This window comes from Oncorhynchus mykiss, chromosome 22 (assembly GCF_013265735.2).
Source record: "Oncorhynchus mykiss isolate Arlee chromosome 22, USDA_OmykA_1.1, whole genome shotgun sequence".
Classification (NCBI taxonomy): domain Eukaryota; kingdom Metazoa; phylum Chordata; class Actinopteri; order Salmoniformes; family Salmonidae; genus Oncorhynchus; species Oncorhynchus mykiss.
The window spans coordinates 4,877,085-4,889,909 of record NC_048586.1 but is presented as its reverse complement, the minus strand read 5'-3'; the positions used below and the strand labels follow the sequence as shown (position 1 = coordinate 4,889,909).

The window sequence follows — 12,825 nt, the reverse complement described above, 5'->3', positions numbered from 1 at the left end:
ATTCACGCAGATGAGCGGGGACCCTGGGCATCTTTCTTTTGGTGTTTTTCAGAGTCAGTAGACAGGCCTCTTTATTGTCCTACGTTTTCATAACTGTGACCTGAATTGACTACCGTCGGTAAGCTGTTAGTGTCTTAACAACCGTTCCACAGGTGCATGTTCATTAATTGTTTATGGTTCATTGAACAAGTATGGGAAACCGTGTTAAAACCCTTTACAATGAAGATCTGTGAAGTTGTTTGGATTGTTATGAATTATCTTTCTTTTTTTGCTGAGTTTAGGATAGACACTTCAGAACAAACCTTCTTTCAATTTTTTGGGCCGGACAATCTGTTTTCCATGTAGTGAATCTGTTATTCAATGCGTTTGTATGTGCTCATAGCATTAGGCCAAATAATACATGTTTTCTTAAAATATTTTTTTAATATATATATATATATATATATATATATATATATGCTTCCATTTATACACGTCGTTGACAAACGTCAAGGTACGGAAAACAAAATGATTGATAGGCTATACAGTCAGATAAACCTTTTTTTTGCATCATTTTTGATCTGAACACTGTAAAAGGTTATTTTAATTAAAGTGGAACTGCATTTTAACTACTTTGCAGATGAAACAAACAGACAATCATAATATCAGTAAAACATATACAATTCCCAGGTTATGCTACAAAACCAAGGTTTTAAAAATAGGTCCTATTTGACTCAAAATAGCATAATGTAGAGTAAGGCATTGTTGGCAGATTAGATGGATTCAGTTAAATTATCACAGCTCAGGATAAGACCCAGATGCAGACAAAGGAGCTGGATAATTTGAATCTCAGAATGTTTATTATAACACGGGGCAGGCAAAGGGCAGGTTGAGGGCAGGCTGAGGTTCGTAATCCAGGAGAATCGGGCAGGTACTTCACGGCAGGCATGCTCAGGACAGGCAGAAGGGTCAGAACCGGGAAGACTATAAACAAAAACTTAAGTAACAGGAAAAAACAAAGACAAGATGAACTGACAACAGACAAATAGAAAGTGCAGGTATACACTACCATTCAAAAGTTTGGGGTCATTTAGAAATGTCCTTTTAAAGAAAAACATTTTTTGGGTTCTTTAAAACAACATGACATTGATCTGAAATACAGTGTAGACATTGTTAATGTTGTAAATGACTATTGTAAGAATAGACTGACGATTTTCAGAAGAAAGGTCTTTGTTTCTGGCTATTTTGAGCCTGTAATCAAACCCACAAATGCTGATGCTCCAGATACTCAACTTGTCTAAAGAAGGCCCGTTTTATTGCTTCTTTAATCAGAACAACAGTTTTCAGCTGTGCTAACAAAATTGCTAAATGGTTTTCTAATGATCAATTAGAATGATACATTTCATATTATACATTTCTTGGTAGTCCAACAAATATTGCTATCAGGTTGTAAATCACACTTGGCCTGGTACATTGTTTGCTCCCGCCACCCATTTGGGATGCACTGTTTCAGTTTAAATTTCTCAATATTTTGGACAAAAACACATGAATGTAACAGGGAATGTTAAAACAATCAAACTGCAAGAGCAATGATCACTAGTCAGTCATAACGGTGTTAATAGGCTAGTTTATCTGTTCAGGTGGGCCTTCATGCTTTTGCAAACAAAGCAATGGAGGGGTGCTCAACAAAAATCACAAGAATGGCTTACGAAGAAAAGGCTAGCTTATCTACGGTTGAAGTCGGAAGTTTACATACACTTACGTTGGAGTCATTAAAACTTGTTTTTCAACCACTCCACAAATTTCAAACTACAGTTTTGGCAAGTCGGTTCGGAAATCTATTTTGTGCATGACACAAGTCATTTTACCAACAATTGTTTACAGATTATTTCACTGTATCACAATTCCAGTGGGTCAGAAGTTTACATACACTAAGTTGACTGTGCCTTTAAACAGCTTGGAAAATTCCATGAAATTATGTCATGACTTTAGAAGCTTCTGATAGGCTGATTGACATCATTTGAGTCAATTGGAGGTGTACCTGTGGATGTATTTCAAGGCTTACCTTCAAACTCAGTGCCTCTTTGCTTGACATCATGGGAAAATCAAAATAAATCAGCCAAGACATCAGAATTATTTTTTTAGACCTCCACAAGTCTGGTTCATCCTTGGGAGCAATTTCCAAACGCCTGAAGGTACCACATTCATCTGTACAAACGATAGTACGCAAGTATAAACACCATGGGACCACGCAGCCGTCATTCCGCTCTGCAAGGAGACGCGTTCTGTCTCCTAGAGATGAGCGTACTTTGGTGCGAAAAGTGTAAATAAATCCTAGAACAACAGCAAAGGACCTTGTGAAGATGCTGGAGGAAACGAGTACAAAAGTATCTATATCCACAGTAAAATGAGTCCTACGTCGACATAACCTGAAAGGCCGCTCAGCAAGGAAGAAACCACTGCTCCAAAACCGCAATAAAAAAGCCAGACTACGGTTTGCAACTGCACATGAGGACAAAGAGTGTACTTTTTGGAGAAATGTCCTCTGGTTTGATGAAACAAAAATAGAACTGTTTGGCCATAATCACCATTTGTAGGAAAAAGGGGGAGGCTTTCAAGCCGAAGAACACCATCCCAACCGTGAAGCACAGGGGTGGCAGCATCATGTTGTGGGGGTGCTTTGCTGCAGGAGGGACCGGTGCTCATCACAAAATAGATGGCATCATGAGGCAGTAAAATTATGTGGATATATTGAAAAAACATCTCACGACATCAGTCAGGAAGTTAAAGCTTGGTCGCAAATGCGTCTTCAAAATGGACAATGACCCCAAGCATACTTCCAAAGTTGTGGCAAAATGGCTTAAGGACAACAAAGTCAAGGTATTGGAGTGGCCATCACAAAGCCCTGACCTCAATCCCATATAACATGTTTGGGCAGAACTGAAAAAGCATGTGCGAGCAAGGAGGCCTACGAACCTGACTCAGTTACACCAGCTCTGTCAGGAGGAATGGGACACAATTCACCTAACTTATTGTGGGAAGCTTGTGGAAGGCTACCCAAAATGTTTGACCCAGGTTAAACAATTTAAAGGCAACGCTACCAAATACTAATTGAGTGTATGTAAACTTCTGACCCACTGGGAATGTGATGAAAGAAATACAAGCTGAAATAAATCATTATCTCTACTAATTTTCTGACATTTCACATTCTTAAAATAAAGTGGTGATCCTAGCTGACCTAAGACAGGGAATTTTTTACTAGGATTAAATGTCAGGAATTGTGAAAAACTGTGATTAAATGTATTTGGATAAGGTGTATGTAAACTTCCAACTTCAACTGTATTTATGTAGCTATTTAGCAAGCTAAAAACAAGGAGCCTAGTGTTACCTATCTGCTTGGAGGATGTTGTCATTGGAAGAGTGGATGATTTGCCAACTTCTCCCCCCATATTATTTTTCTGTGGCTACAGCTAGAGATCCAGGTGTCGTTTGGTTAACTAGCAAGAAAGGTGAATCACTTTGTTAGCATGCTATGCTGACTGTTTACATAACTCTTAGTTGTCAATCAAGTGTATTTTGGCATCGATCAAATGGGTTCCCATTCAGTCGTCAAAATGTGGTTTTGGACAAGCATGCATTGGCAGACAAGCTGCAGACTGGTGAGCAGGTTATTATTCCCCATCGTTTATAACTGTAAACACACAGTCCAGTTCAAAGTGAATGATAGGCCCGTGTAGGTAGCTGAATGTGTCGCTAGAAAATGTTACCAATTAAAGTCGCTGGAGAGGTCTGAAAACCCACTAAATATTGTTGGTAACACTGCCCATGTGGCAAAGGGCTTATTTGCATATAGGCCTGCTGTAGCTCTGATTGGCAATGGCACACCGGTCTGTGTCGACTCCGGTCATAGACAAGACAGATGTATAATTTACTGCAGTGTCTATTAACTGTCCAAACGCACGGCTGCGTTTCCACTCTTTATTTCTATAGAAGTTTCACAAATGGCTTACTCTAAGTCATTCCCAAACATTCTACGAATGTAATAACATTTTTAAATTACCATATCTATTTGCTTGCTTGTCAGATGTTTTTTAAAGGCTTCATATTCTTCCTGGGGGTGTATATTGAGCTGATTTTAAAAAGATTTCATGTTGCTAAAACGCTGTCAGTTCCACTTTAAAACTCAGGCCATAACCCTCATTAGAGGTTCATTTGCATTTGAGAGGGGTTACATTTTCTTAGGCCCATCTGTCAGCTGTATTTATTTTTATTTTACCCTTATTTTACCAGGTCAGTTGACTTAGAACACGTTCTCTCATTTACAGCAACTACCTGGGGCATAGTTACAGGAGAGAGGAGGGGGGATGAATGAGCCAATTGTAAACTGGGGATGATCTGTATACCAAAACAAGTGGCGGGATGGCCATTTGGTTGTTTTTTGAATCCCAGAATGAAGCTTTAATTTAATAATATTATAATAACTGATTGCATTTATGTAGAGGAGAGGTGAGGTGTGATACTATGTGACAATTAGGAACGAAGGGGTAATTAGGTGGCCATGATGGAAATAAAATTGGAAAAATTGGAAAAATTGGAAAAATTGGAAATTTTGCCAGGACACCGGTGTTAACACCTTACGATAAACACTCTTACTCTTGTATACATGCATTCACATTGATCCCCGCATTATGTAACTGTAATGTTGAAACCGGTCCATTTAGCAGAACTGTTTGGCCAAAGATTTATCAAATCAAGCTGAGGTTTTTGGGATCGAAAGGGAAAATGTCTCTTAATGCTTAGTAGTCTGCTCTGAACTGTGGGTTGCTTTTCCGTCTCTGGAAACTATTATGTTATGGTTTTATAATTCTCTCTTCTCTCTCTCACTCCCCTTAACTTAATGTGGGCTATGAAGGATGTGTGGGGGGAGGGGGGACTGGTGTTGATGGGCATCCAGGAGATATCCTTGTATGGGAACAGTCTGTTGAATTGGATCTTCCAAGAATGTGGATGTCTGGCTCCCATACCAGGACTCCCAAGGAGTGCCAGCTAAGCAGAACTTTCTGGTTTAAGGTCATAATCAATTTAGTTTAATGTAATCCTAGGGACATGCTAATCCTGTGTATTTTATAAAACCTCTCTAATATCTGTCTACTTGTAAAGTTATTTAATTTTTAGAACCCTTACACAGACTCAAACTTGGTTCAATCTGTCTACACTAAAGATCACATTGAAAAAAAAACATAAATATCTACTATATCTATAGCAGGCTACAATTGAAGTACAAAAAGATCATGTGCAAAACATTGTTTTTTTATTAGTTTGCACAAAATAAAATTCCAAGTGAAATTGCTTTTATTGACATAGCATATTAATGCTATCATATATAATTTTTTACATTTAAAAACATGTTAACACTTGCACATGTCACATCTAGCCTTCATTGTAAGGTAGTTATTTTTCCAGGTGCGTATCTTCCGGATCTCTAACCAGAGGGGTCTTGAATGGAACCTTGAGAGACGATGCTGCCACACGCCTCCATGCAACTAGCTAGGACTTTGCCCATGGTGCGGATATCCTCGCTTTTCAAATCAGGAAGGCACAGGATATATACCAAGTCCCTGGGATTTGGGCTTTCAGAGGAGGACAGATTTAACAGATATAAAATGTATATCCCATTGCTAATGCCTCACAGCTGTACTGCTGTATCTCTGAGGCACCATCTTGCATAGCTACTAAGCAGTAGCCTTCCTATTCTGACTCCTGAGAACCGTGCACAGTTCGAAAAGCATGACCCCATATCATGGCATAAGTCTGTTAACCAGGGGTGTATTCAGTGAAAGGTTCAGAACCTTGCAGACCTGGGATAGCTATAGTTTTAAGTAAAAAAATATAATTGGGAAAACAAATATTTACTTTGGAGGTGACAACTACTATTTGAAACCGATCTCAGAAAGTAACTACTTTTTAAAAATCTATTTGAATACATATCTGAGATCCGAACAGATCTCAGGAAGTGACAACATTTCAGAAACTGTTGGATTGGCTGTGTTCAACTAATGCCAGGGCAAACTGTCCAAACAGATCATCAAGGAAGGTGGATCCTTTTAAATATGCTATTGGACCAAAAACAGATTTGGCTAATTCATCTATATGGTCCAAATAATGATGATCCACAATTCTTAGAAAATATCTATATAATAATCTATTGAGCTCACAAGCCACAAATTACTCAATTATTATGGTGGAAGATTATAATACGGTTTTAAGTACCACAATGGACAGTAAAGGAAATCACACTAAAAACCTATCACCGTCATACAATTAGGGAAATTACAAATATCATGGACACATTAGAACTAGTGCCTTCGGAAAGTATTCAGACCCTTTGACTTTTTCCACATGTTGTTAGGTTGCAGCCTTATTCTAAAATTGATTTAAAAAAAATTTATTGTCAGGTCAGGCACAGCAATTTTCAAGTCTCTCCAGAGATGTTGTTACGGTTTTCTTGCGGTGAAGGAGAGTCGGACCAAAATGCAGCGTGCTATTCTTGAAACATGTTTAATGATGAAGAAAAAACGAACAATACAAAAACAACAAACGTAATGTGAAAACCTATACAGCCTATCTGGTGCAAATAAACACAGAGACAGGAACAATCACCCACGAAACACTCAAAGAATATGGCTGCCTAAATATGGTTCCCAATCAGAGACAACGATAAACACCTGCCTCTGATTGAGAACCACTCCAGACAGCCATAGACTTTGCTAGAAACCCCTACTATAATACAAACCCAACACCTAACAAAAACCCCAAGACAAAACATACCACACACACAAAACCCATGTCACACCCTGGCCTGACCAAATTACTAAAGAAATACTAAGACCAGGACGTGACAGATGTTCAAGTCTGGGCTCTGGCTGGACTTGCTAAGGATTTTTTAAAATTATTTAACCCATTTTAGGATAAGGCAGTAACTTAACAAAATGTGGAAAGAGTGAAGGGATCTGAAAACTTTCCGAAGGCACTGTATGGAGGCTTAAAAATCCTGACCTAGTGAGATATACAGTACCAGTCAAAAGTTTGGACACACATACGCATTCAATGGTTTTTCTTTATTTTTACTATTTTCTACATTGTAGAATAATAGTGAAGACATAAAACGATGAAATAACACATATGGAATCATGTAGTAACCAAAAAAGTTTTAAACAAATCAAAATATATTTTGTATTTGAGATTCTTCAAAGTAGCCACCCTTTGCCTTTGACAGCTTTGCACACTCTTGGCAATCTCTCAACCAGCTTCACCTGGAACGCTTTTCCAACAGTCTTGAATGAGTTCCCACATATACTGAGCACTTGTTGGCTACTTATCCTTCGCTCTGCGGTCCAACTCATCCCAAACCATGTCAATTGGGTTGAAGTCAGGTGATTGTAGAGGCCAGGTCATCTGATGCAGAACGCCATCACTCTCCTTCTTGGTCAAATAGCCCTTACACAGCCTGGAGGTGTTCTGGGTCTTTGTCCTGTTGAAAAACAAATGATAGTCCCACTAAACGCAAACCAGATGGGATGGCGTATCACTGCAGAATCCTGTGGTAGCCATGCTGGTTAAGTGTGCCTTGAATTCTAAATAAATCAGACAGTGTCACCAGCAAAGAACCCCCACACAATCACACCACCTCCTCCGTGCTTCACGGTGGGAACCACACATGCAGAGATAATCTGTTCACTTACTGCGTCTCATAAAGACATGGCGGTTGGAACCAAAAATCTAATTTGGACTCATCAGACCAAAGGACAGATTTCCACCGGTCTAATGTCCATTGCTCGTGTTTCTTGGCCCAAGCATGTCTCTTCTTATTATTGGTGTCCCTAAGCAGTGGTTTCTTTGCAGCAATTTGAATGTGAAGACCTGATTTATATGAATTCACCCTACTTGTTTCTAAACCTTGTAAATTATTACATTTGTTTTAGCATCTACTGTATACAGTTTAAGCGTTTGCATTTTATGTACGATTACACATTTTCTATGCTTACACATTACTGCTCTTCCATTTAATTCATTCACTAAAACTTTTTATCAATGTCTTTGATGTACATATTCAGTGTTTATATGATTTGCTGGTCTACAATTTTATCCCTGATGTCCTTACACAGCTCTCTGGTCTTGGCCATTGTGGAGAGGTTGGAGTCTGTTTGATTGAGTGTGTGGACAGGTGTCTTTTATACAGGTAACGAGTTCAAACAGGTGCAGTTAATACAGGTAATGAGTGGAGAACAGGAGGGATTCTTAAAGAAAATCTAACAAGTCTGTGAGAGCCGGAATTCTTACTGGTTGGTAGGTGATCAAATACTTATGTTATGCAATAAAATGCAAATGAATTACTTAAAAATCATACAATGTGATTTTCTGGATTTTTTTTTTATATTCCGTCTCACAGTTGAAGTGTACCTATGATAAAAAATTACAGACCTCTACATGCTTTGTAAGTAGGTAAGCCTGCAAAATCAGCAGTGTATCAAATACTTGTTCTCCGCACTGTATTATTGGGTCCTTGAGATCAAGGACAATTTGAGTTTATTTAATGTACAGTTGAAGTCGGAAGTTTACATACACTGAGGTTGGGGTCATTTAAACTAGTTTTTCAACCACTCCAATGTCTTGTTAACAAACTATATTTTTGGAAAGTCGATTAGGACATCTACTTTGTACATGACACAAGTCATTTTTCCAACAATTGTTTACAGACAGATTATTTCACTTATAATTCACTGTATCACAATTTCAGTGGTCAGATGTTTACATCCACTAAGTTGACTGTGCCTTTAAACAGCTTGGAAAATTCCAGAAAATGATGTCAGAACCTTCTGATAGGCTAATTGACAACATTTGAGTCAGTTGGAGGTGTACCTGTGGATGTATTTCAAGGCCTACCTTCAAACTCAGTGCCTCTTTGCTTGTCATGGGAAAATCAAAAAGAAATCAGCCAAACATTTTTTAAATCTTCACAAGTCTGGTTCATCCTTGGGAGCAATTTCCAAACGCCTGAAGGAACCACGTTCATCTGTAAAAACAATAGTATGCAAGTATAAACACCATGGGACCACGCAGCCATCATTCCGCCCAGAAAGGAGACGCGTTCTGTCTCCTAGAGATGGATGTACTTTGGTGCAAAAAGTGCAAATCAATCCCAGAACAACAGCAAAGGACCTTGTGAAGATGCTGGAGGATACAGGTACAAAAGTATCTATATCCACAGTAAAACGAGTCCTATATCGACATAACCTCAGTAAGAAAGAAGCCACTGCTCCAAAGCCGCCATAAAAAAAACAGACTATGGTTTGCAACTGCACATGGGGACAAAGATTGTACTTTTTGGAGAAATGTCCTCTGGTCTTATGAAACAAAAATATAACTGTTTGGCCATAATGACCATTGTTATGTTTGGAGGAAAAAGTGGGAGGCTTGCAACCCGAAGAACACCATCCCAACCGTGAAGCACGGGGGTGGCAGCATCATGTTGTGGGGGTGCTTTACTGCAGGAGGGACTGGTGCACTTCACAAAAGTCGATGGCATCATGAGGAGGTAAAATTATGTGGATGTACTGAAGCAACATCTGAAGACATCAGTCAGGAAGTTAAAGCTTGGTGGCAAATGGGTCTTCCCAAATGGACAATGACTCCAAACATATTTCCAAAGTTTTGGCAAAATGGCTTAAGGACAACAAAGGCAAGGTATTGGAGTGGCCATCACAAAGCCCTGACCTCAATCCTATAGAAAATGTGTGGGCAGAACTTAAAAAGTGTGTGCGAGCAAGGAGGCCTACAAACCTGACTCAGTTACACCAGCTCTGTCTAGAGGAATGGGCCAAAATTCACCCAACTTATTTTGGGAAGCTTGTGGAAGGCTACACAAAAGGTTTGACCCATGTTAAACTATTTAAAGGCAGTGCTACCAAATACTAATTGAGTGTATGTACATTTCTGACCCACTGGGAATGTGATTGAAGAAATAAAAGCTGAAATAAATAATGATCTCTGCTATTATTTTGACATTTCACATTCTTAAAATAAAGTGGTGATCCTATCTGACCTAAGACAGATTTTTTACTAGGATTAAATTTCAGGAATTGTGAACAACTGAGTTTAAATGTATTTGGCTAAGGTGTATGTGAACTTCCGACTTCAACTGTATGTCCAATGTTAGAATGCAGCCATTATGCTTACATGGAACTTTTCTGTCAGGTTCTACTAACTCTACATGTCTAGTGCAGATAAGGTACTGTATCAATATGCATGGAAATCTCCATGTTTCCAGCTGCTCCCATGCAGCCACCAGCCCAGCAGCCAGTTGTGAACGAATTGGCTTAATGCAGGTTAGAGCTAAACAAGTTAGCTAAAAGTCAGTTTTCAATCAAGAAGCACATTATGACATTTACCATTCCCTTAACATGGATTGTAAATATGTTACGTTTGTCTTTTATTGTTACAAGCAAGCAAGGCTTTTATATTTGGCAAAAAATAAATAAACATATGGTACCGCTTAAAGGAAGCAATAATGCTTCGGTTTTCATCTGCAAAGTGATAGCTTTTTAGCCTTTGGGCTAGTCATGTTGCTGTATATGAGATGGCTCACATGGCCTCATGGACTTGTTTCCCGGGGCCATGTTTGCAGCTTATGTAAAATATATGTAACCACAGATATGAGCCGTGCCTCTCGGGCTTCATAGAAAGCCTTTATAGATACCAGTGCACCTTCATTACTTTGGATAGCCCAAGGATACGCATGCCTTGGTCCATCCCTGAACATATTACAGGATAGGAAAGGGACTGATTGCCGGCTTACAGAGAAATTGGGCCATTGTCTCCTGTGACTGGTATAGAATAATCAATCTACTGTCTGTCCTATCTACTGTCAGTTTGTCCCTCCATTGGCCTTTTCTATGTCTATTCTTCTGTCTTTACTTCTGTCTGTCCATCCATCCATCCATCCATCCACTACAGCAGGTTTCCCCAACTGTGAATTTGGCCCGCAGGTGATTTTATTTCGCCAAGTTTTCTGGGCAAAAAAAATATATAGCTTTTTTGGGGGGGTGAAACCTATGATCTCTTATTGATGTCACTTGTTAGATCCACTTCAATCAGTGTAGATGAAGGGGAGGAGACAGGTTAAACAAGGATTTTTAAGCCTGGAAACAATTGAGACATGGATTTTGAATGTGTGCCATTCAGAGGGTGAATGCGCAAGACAAAGTATTTAAGTGCCTTTGAACGGGTATGGTAGTAGCTGCCAGGTACACCGGTTTGTGTCAAGAACTGCAACGCTACTTGGGTTTTCACGCTCAACAGATTCCTGTGTGTATCAAGAATGGTGCATCACCCAAAGGACATCCAGCCAACTTGACACAACTATGGGAAGCATTGGAATCAAAAAGGGCGAGCATTCCTTTTCCTGTGCCCAGCTGTAGAATGCTTTCGACACCTTGTAGAGTCCATACCCCGAGAACAAATTGAAGCTGTTCTGAGGTCAAAAGCGGTGGTGCAGCTCAATATTAGAAAGTCGTTCCTAATGTTTGGTATACTCATTCTATGTGATTGTATACAAATTCAAGCAAGGTTTGAAATTATTATGTTTTAGTCTAATATTATCTGTTTGGGCTTCTTGCGGTCAATTTGCAGACAACAATATTATTTGTAACTATTTTCCGTCCCCTTGACCATCCTCTCAAGAATAAATCAGCCCTCGGCTGATTCTAGTTGATAATCCCTGCACTCTATAGCCTCTCTGCCAAGCTATCCATCATCTTCTGTTTATATTTCTCTGTCAATCAATTTATCCATCCATCCTTGTGTATTTTGCAGGGAGCTAAAGACGCAGCTAGAGAAGGAGGACACCAAGAGAGAGCTGCTGGGCACTGGGACCAGCCTGACAGAGTCCCACTGCATCCGCTGCTTGCAGCCCTTCAAGTTCCTTGTTAACAGCAAGCGCCAGTGTCTGGACTGCCAGCTGTACGCCTGCAAAGCCTGCAGCCGCTACAACAAGAAGGAGCACGGATGGGTATGCGACCCCTGCCACATGTCCAGGTGAGCTGGAGAAACATACTAATACTAACATCTCGGTATAACAACCTTCACGCTAAAATATGCTGACATGCTAGGGCCTGAAGCCTCTACAACAAAAAGTATGTCAGCTGGGTGTGCGACTCCTGCCATATGACCAGGTGAACTGAACAAACATGCTAAGGTTAGGACATTAGCACAACAACCGTAATGCTAATATATAGTGCCTTCAGAAAGTATCCACATCCCTTGACTTTTTCCACATGTTGTTGTGTTACAGTCTGAATTTAAAATGGATTGTTTGTAGAATTTTCTTGAAATGAATTAAAAATGAAAAGCTGAAAATGAAAAGCACTTATTCCACCCCTTTGAAATGGCAAACCTAAATAAGTTCAGGAGTTCAAATGTGTTTAACAAGTCACATAATAATGTGTATGGACTAACTCTGTGTAATAGTGTTTACCATGATTTTTGAATAACTACCTCATCTCTGTGTCCCACATACACAACTATATGTAAGGTCCCAGTGAATTTCGAAAAAAGATTCAACTACAAAGACCAGGGAGGTTTTCCAATTCCTCGCAAAGAGGGGCACCTATTGGTAAGATGGGTGAAAATAAAAAAGCAGACATGAAATATCCCTTTGAGAGTGGTGAAGTTATTAATTACACATTGGATGGTGTATCAATACACCCAGTCACTACAAAGATTCAGACGTCCTTCCTAACTCAGTTGCCGGAGAGGAAGGAAACCACTCAGGGATTTCATCATGAGGCC

At 39.5% G+C, this 12,825-nt stretch overlaps 1 protein-coding gene across 3 annotated transcripts in view; it reads left to right on the top strand.

Annotated features, from left to right (window-relative positions):
- Positions 1 to 12,825, top strand: part of LOC110501274 (melanophilin) — a 123,947-nt gene that overhangs the window by 28,063 nt on the left and 83,059 nt on the right. For all 3 annotated transcript variants that reach the window (XM_021578697.2, XM_021578696.2, XM_021578695.2), the window contains exon 3: positions 11,851 to 12,072. In XM_021578697.2, the coding sequence (XP_021434372.1) occupies positions 11,851 to 12,072 (222 nt within the window). The remainder of the gene's footprint in view (positions 1 to 11,850; positions 12,073 to 12,825) is intronic.